Here is a 7,676-nt window from a genome sequence, read left to right as displayed (position 1 = left end):
AGAAAGTATCTAGAGAAGGAAAAGTATCTCTTCGTGTGGAATTCTTTGGACTCCATCCCTAGTCAAGGATCTCAGTTACATGGAAGCTTTAGAACCCAACAGAATGAGGACACCATAAAAACTTCTAAAAATGATCAGGCTGGGCATATCAACATTTATTGAAATACTGAAAAAAAATTCCATTTTGTTGAGAAATTCCTGGCAAGAACCAACAGGACAATTTGATTTCACTGATACAGTAAGTCATGTCAACGAGGAACCAACTTCACACTCTAAACATTGCATGGGTTCAGATCCAAGGGAACAGCAGAAGATCTGTAAGACAAATATTCAGACATGACAGATTTTCTGTTTATAAACATAGACCAACGATAATAAACCAGGCCAAGCCCCAAACCTCCATATTTGAGTCTGCTTTTACTAATAAATCCTGTAGTTGATAAAGCAGTTACTAAGTCAATGTCTGGTTGTAAGCCACTTAACGATGAACACTAGAGAAAATTCGCTTGCGGGCTTTGCATGGGCCGTGGACGCCAAGCGGCTGGCATTCTTGTTTATCAGCTTCTGCCTTTAATGGCACCAGCAGCGTGGCTGTAATCTCCGTGTTGCCCCTCTTTCTAGCTGTTCTCATGGTGTAATTTACTAGGTCAACAACATCCCAATATGTGACATTTTTTAGGTGTTAATAGTCAGTGGGGAATACTGTATATTTAAAATAAAACCTGGACTTTTGGAATCAATGTATTTGTTTTTTAAAATTTTTTTGCAATGTTAAGGACCCTCCAAATAACTATCCCCCAAATCTCGAAATTGCTTCCACCCATGTTCCATACCCATTGATGGAACCATTTCATTAACTGTTGACACTCTTCCCCTCCAACTTGGTTTTTAACTGGGGAGAGCAAAGATGCTACTGTTTTATTTACTGCTTTGGATATAGACTCTGATCAGCTATTTTTCCGTTGTCCTCTGAGCCACGGAGATGACACGGGTGACCAAGCTCTGCATGAGGAGCTGCGGACGCCCGGCTTAGCTAATGGGTACCCTTCACATGGACGCGTATTAGAGGTGATTAATAAAAATAATAAAATAATCCTCTTTGTACACACAGAAGTAATAACTAATATCTTTGGTATACAACTTACAACGCTTGGAAAGAAAAACCAGGTAAGGCTCCACCCTTGTTAAATTTACTTGAAAACAGAGGAGGTTACAAGTCACATAATTTACAATAGATATTAAATAAACTACAGTAAGAATTATGAAGATTTACAGACATTTAATCAAGTGAATGATTTTAATTCATTAAGACCCCTCTCTGTCTCTGAACTATGTTCCGCTAACTTGACATGCTACAATACACACATATATTTGGTTTCTTCAGTCTTGGCTATCTTAGACGAAGGTGAAACCAAGGAACAATAAATTAGCATCATAATTGTCTACAGTTGAAACTATGATATACAATATAAATAAACTATTCAAAAGCCAGCAACATTTATGAAAAAATTAAGGGACTAGGAGATACTTTCATTTTTTTTTACAGTTTCTACAAGTGATTGTGCCGCCGATAATCTCAAAAAAAATTAAAGTCTAAATGAGATTCCCGTTTTTGATTTTAGTGTCTCACGACATATAATAACTAAGTACTGTTAAAAATAATTACCAATCAGAAAAATAACATTAAGGAAATTACTGCTTTAGCTCTTTTGTCATATCACAGGTTCCCCCCTCCCCCTAGAGGACCTAAAGAATGTAAACACTCTATTTTATTTGACTTTAAAGTATTAATACTTTATTTTAAACAAATGTTGATCCACATCTGCGCAGCTACCTTTGAGAATTGTGAAGTAAGGCAAGACTTCTGTTATCTGTGGCATCGCCTGTTAATAATACTGACAGCGTCGTTTGGAGAGTTTGTTTCGCAATTCTCTGTCCTCCAATTTGTTCAACAGCAGACTTTTAGACTTAGAAAGGTCAGTATCACTCTCTTCCTTTCCCTTTTGGGGAAGATTTGAATCACTTTACTATCTTTCCAGGCCATATGTAAAGATCACTGTTTCCTCTCTGCGTTTAGGGGATGATCAATTGCAACGAGTCAATTTACCTGCACATCCCTTCCTTTATTTTGCATAGCTTACCACGCTTCAGTTTTGTTTTAAACTACTTGACATCCCAGCAAAATACATTTCATGTTGTATTTTTTAATGAACTACAAACCTTGATGGTTAAAAAGGCTGATGTAGTCTAACAAGCCTTTCTGCTGGAGATTTTTATGAAATCCTACAATGCTAAAGCTAAAGCTTGCAAAGTTTGTACTCGTTGCCCTTAATATTAATTAATGCTTATATAAGACCAGAAGAGGGATACTGCCTGCTTTTTTTTTTTTTTTTAACATGAACACATGACAAAACAAACCAGAACATAGTCAAAATGGCAAGCTAACATATTCATAGACTGTTCTTATTAGCTGTTTGCAGGTCTAAGACACAGACATTCAAGATTAGGCTTTTCATGATTTGGTGGAGCTACTAGTGGGTGTGGATGAGCGAGAGTCCATAGTACAGATTCCGTGATCACGGGACAGAAGGTGCTGCGTCCTTGAAAGGAAGAGGGAAGGGCTACGATTGGTGCAGCTGATGAACTCTTGAGAATGGCTTCAGTTCAGCTTTACCACGGAGGAATTCTGTAAGCTCAAATCCCCCCCGCCCCGCTGCGAAAGCCTAACGGATAACACAGATCAGTTCCTAGATTTCTTCACAGCGGAGATCAGTTTCAACATACAAGAACTGTTCTGTCCATTTTCATCCTGATGTGGTGTTGGGATCCACCTGTGAGTTCAATTCACTCCATTCCAATGTCTTTTATACGGAATTCTTTGGGGATGTGACGCCTTTGATTCACAGTCTGCAATACAAATACCCTGATCCATCATTTATTGGCTATTAAGTATCTGATTATTATGCTTTATTAAATTCAATATCTTTAAACCAAGTGTTTAATTTGTGTTGCTTGGAGCCATTCAGAGTATTTTTTTTTTTTCCCTTTCTTCCTGTTCTTCTTTCCCCACCACCGATCTCTTTGTGTTTTGGTAGCCGCACTCCTAGGGGCTGTAACTAAGCTCGTTTTGCATGCAGCATTTCAATCAGCAGGTTGTTGTAGGGGACATCCCCGTTCAGGTGCTTGTAGTAGAGGTATTCCTCGGCCTGCACGCTAATAGCCCGGATTTCAGGTAGTCGGAGTAGCAGCTGCCCAAATTTCTCTGTTTGCTGTGGGTAGTTGCACATTGTATAGTCCAGCAGGGCAGCGTTGACTTGCTCCTGGACACCTTCGACCAGCTGGAAGTTCTCCAGGTTTTTGACATCTGGATTTAAAAAAAAAACAAAAACCCACAATCATTCGATGATGTTTTAATTCCTGTTTACCCCAGCAGCGTGTTCAGTTAAAGGAGGTATTTTCCTCCCGACATAAAGCAGACTTGATACAATGCTCGATATTCAGTCAGCCCCACTCACCAAGCTTCCTGGGAAAACGATCACAAAAGAGCTTTAGAAGAATGTCTTGTTGAAATTCTGCCTACACCTCCAAATCAATTAGACACCAATGGATTCTGAGCAAGGTCAATTCTTTTCATATCTCACAAAAGGAAAGGTTTAAGGATTCCTAAAGCAGAGGCATCATAATATATTGCCAGCAAATGAGTCCCTCTAGGAAGACCTATCTTAACCCGGTATATGACACAATTCATAGAATTCTGTATTAATTTTTCTGACCCAAGGTGAAATCTGTGTCCAGGGTATGATGTAGTTAATTCTAATAAAAAGTGACAGGGTTCTTGTTTCTGTTTGACATTTTCTAAATGATTCTGAAAGCCTTTGACTTGTCTAGCCTATGCTAATGAACCATCTGTACACTCCAGTGACTGCCAGCGGAACAGTCGCTGCTGGGAACTCTCTAAAATATATGTCTCGGTGACTAATGATCTTTATCAAATGAAAGCCTTGTCCTTTAGGCAGAATTCAAGCCAGGATGGCCGCAACCCTTTAACCTGAATGTGGTTTCTAAAGTCTGATACTTCACTTTTTTTTTTTTCCTTTCTTTCTTTTTCCTTCTGGACATGAGTCGCTCACACAGAGGAGACAGATGCAGGCAATTCACCCAGCCTAACTCCTGGAGATCCTCTGCCTTACAGGTCCTCATAAATGCTGAATAAGAGGGAAACAGAGTCAAAAGACAGACCGACACACACACACACACACAGACAATGAGCAAGGGAAAACGGTTGTGGTGGAATTTCTCTTGGGGAGTTTATTTATGTTAACTGTACAACTTTTACACAATGTGTATATAGAAGCCTCCGGAAGAAATGCATGGATATGTGTGTGTGTTTACAGACGTCCATGCTGAGAAGGTAAACAGATGCACCCACCCCTCCCCCCGCTTTATTTTCTAACTGGAGAAAAATAAATAAGAACGATTCTATAGAAAACACATAATACTATAACTAAAAGGTTAAATGTGCTATAAACTCAGTTAAGAGTTACCAAAATAACTCTTATGCAATATTTTCGGCTCTATATGTTGTTAACCTTAGCCTGTATGTATGTGCGGGTCCATTTTGGTATCTCTAAATGCTGTTACAATAGGCTGCCTTACATTTGCTGTTGAAATGTGTCCAGGATGATTTCAGTGTTTACATTTTGAGCCGTAACTCTGCATGAAACATGTTTCCCCCTTTCTGTCCCCAGATCTCTGCCCCAAATTAAAAACAGTGGGGAATTAGTACCAACATAGTGTGAGCATTCGGGATCACATCTATTTCAAAGTACGATGGGAGAATCAGAAATATTTGATTATTTATTAATGAGATGTACAAACAGACAAATGCTACACTACAAGCTCACGCCTTCCTGTGGCATTTAAACTGACATTTAAATTGTTACCCACTGGACGTTGTACCCAGGTGGCACTTGACAGTTAATAAAGCAGTTTCCATCTATCTCACCTAAAATGTCTTAAAAGTTATTTTAAGTTATTTAAAATACTTAGAAATATTAGTTATATTTGGTTCAGAATTACAAAATGTAAACAACTGGAAGTACCTTGACTACGCTGTACCTGGGCAGATGACAGAAAAAATCTACATTCACGTTAGCCTGGCTCTCTGCCATGCTCTTATACTTTCAGAGGCTCACACTCTGCTTACAGACAACAGTCCTTCATAAAGCTTCACAGCAGAGAACGGGTAACGCAAAAACAGTTCATCTGAATTCTGACCAACTTCTTAAGTGCTGCTTCTTTTTTACCCTCCACTCAACCTAAAGAAAACATTTAAAATTAAACATAAAACGTAAGGAAAAATTTAGTTTTCTCTTTTATTTACCAGTAAGAAGTTGAAAAAAAAAAAAAAAAAACCCAAACAAGCAACTTCCAGTGTTACAGTGATTTTAACACAATCATAGGAAAAAAATCGAAATGGAATACTATTTTATGCTACAATGAAAGATATTCTCACAGCAAGAAAAGCTAGCAATAGTCACAGAGGTTTATAGGGAGGAATTTGCACGGAATGAAATGCAAGATAAACGAATAATAGTCTTTTCAGAAAGTTGTTTTTGAAACCTTCTTTTTTTGATAAATGTATTTTTTGAGAATGAGGTTCAACCTTCTGTGATAAATTATGGGACTCTGTTAAGAAAAAAAAAACAAAAACAGCCAACTGCTAACAAACGTAAAACAAAGGATGGATCACAAGTTCTGGTTTATTCACTTACTATTAGTACATATAATCATTAAAATCTTCAGATCAGCATTCGCTGGATAATTTCTGTGAATACTGGTCCAAACTGCCACCTTCCTCCCCAAAGTTTAAAAATACATGCAATTTTCCTTCTGAAGGAAAATACTGTGTTTTTATAATGTGTTTATCATTAAACACAAAAAAAGTTATGCTGCTAGTTGCCCCAAAGGTACTTACTAACTGAATGTCTATTTTGTTTTCTATGTCTGTACAGGCAATTTGTAATTTAGTGGCAATGATTCTGATATGTAAGCTACAAGGTCAAAAAAAGAAAGAAAGAGGGATTTCCCTGGTGGTGCAGTGGTTAAGACTCTGCCCTTCCACTGTAGGGGGCGTGGGTTCAATCCCTGGTTGGGGGCTAAGATCCCACAAGCCACGTGGCACGGGCCCCCAAAAAAAGGAAGGAAAGAAAGAAAAAGATTTTGATTGAATTACTCTCATCCACCGACCAAGAAGTTCCTGGAACATTGCTCTGGCTGATCTATTTCAGCTCCTGTCTCTCTCACTGCATCTTGCCCTCCTTTATTAATCGCCCATTTCCCTATGTACACTGCCAGCATCTTCGGGTGATGTGTTATATATTATGTGTTTTAGTCAAGGCTTCCCCAGGGATTTCTCCAATTAATGTTTGCTTTATATTAGTGGTGTATTTGTCCAAGGTTGATTAGTTATAAAATGACCTATTACATTAGCTGTTACGCATCTTATAAGTCTACCTCCTTTCTTTTTCTAATTTGAGAGCAGCTTTCAAAAACTGATTTACACAATAGACCTCTCCCTGAAATATTTTAAATGGAATAGTGTGTTCTGTTCAAAGAATCCTGTGGTGAATTCTTTTGTGAGCCCCTGGGTTCCTGAGTGTCTTTCATTTTCGGTCTGACAGGCAGACCTTGGTTTTTCCACTATGGGGAATGTAAATTGGTGTGGCCACTGTGAAAAACAGTATGGAGGTTTCTCAAAAAACTAAAACTAGAACTATATTGTATGACCCAGAAATTCCACTCCTGGGTATATATCTGAAAAAAATGAAAACAATAATTTGAAAAGATACATACACCTCAATGTTCATAACAGCATTATTTACAGTGGCCAAAATATGGAAGCAACCTAAGTGCCCATCAACAGACAAATGGATAAAAAAATGTGGTACATATATACAATGGAATATTACTCAGCCATAAAAAAGAATAAAATCCTGCCATTTGCAACAACGTGGATGGACATGGAGGGTATTATGCTGAGTGAAACAAGCCAGGCAGAGAAAGACAAACACTGTAATGACATCACTTATATGTGGAATCTAAAAACTACAACAAACTAGTGAATATAAATATAACAAAAAAGAAACAGACTCACAGATACAGAGAACAAACTAGTGGTTACCAGTGGGGAGAGGGAAGGGGGAGGTGCAGGATCTGGGTTGGGAACTAAGAGGTACAAACTCCTATGTATAAAATAAATAAGCTACAAGGATATATCGTACAACACAAGGAATACAGCCAATATCTTATAATAACTATAAATGGAATATAACCTTTAAAAATTGTGAATTAAAAAAAAAAAAAAAAAAAGCCAATGGAGAAGTGCCAAAACACAGATGCCACCACCCCTCGGAAGACTTGGAATTTTCTTTCATGTAGCTCACTTGTATGTACTTTTTAGGAAGAGTCCAGAAATTTAAGTGTGCTCCCATAATGCTCATAAAATTCCTTTTTATGCTACTCAATGCCCTTTCCTGAAAAATTAAACATGAAATACATTTCAAGTCTTCACCACTTCCTCTGGGATGCTCCCCTACCAACCAAGCCCTCCTCTAATGAATGGGTGCTGGCATGCCTGAGAGTCTTAGCTCATCCCTACCAGGAGTCCATAACAC

The 7,676-nt window shown here is 38.1% G+C and overlaps 1 protein-coding gene across 2 annotated transcripts in view; it reads right to left on the bottom strand.

The window, feature by feature from the left end:
* Positions 1 to 1,259: 1,259 nt before the first annotated feature.
* NR5A2 (nuclear receptor subfamily 5 group A member 2) overlaps positions 1,260 to 7,676 on the bottom strand; it is a 113,805-nt gene continuing 107,388 nt past the window's right edge. For both annotated transcript variants that reach the window (XM_059906136.1, XM_059906147.1), the window contains exon 7: positions 1,260 to 3,364. In XM_059906136.1, the coding sequence (XP_059762119.1) occupies positions 3,117 to 3,364 (248 nt within the window). In that variant the 3' untranslated portion in view covers positions 1,260 to 3,116. The remainder of the gene's footprint in view (positions 3,365 to 7,676) is intronic.

This window comes from Balaenoptera ricei, chromosome 1 (genome assembly GCF_028023285.1).
Source record: "Balaenoptera ricei isolate mBalRic1 chromosome 1, mBalRic1.hap2, whole genome shotgun sequence".
NCBI classification, from domain to species: Eukaryota; Metazoa; Chordata; class Mammalia; order Artiodactyla; family Balaenopteridae; genus Balaenoptera; species Balaenoptera ricei.
Note: the sequence above shows the minus strand (reverse complement) of the source record. Positions and strands in the feature narration are given on the sequence as shown.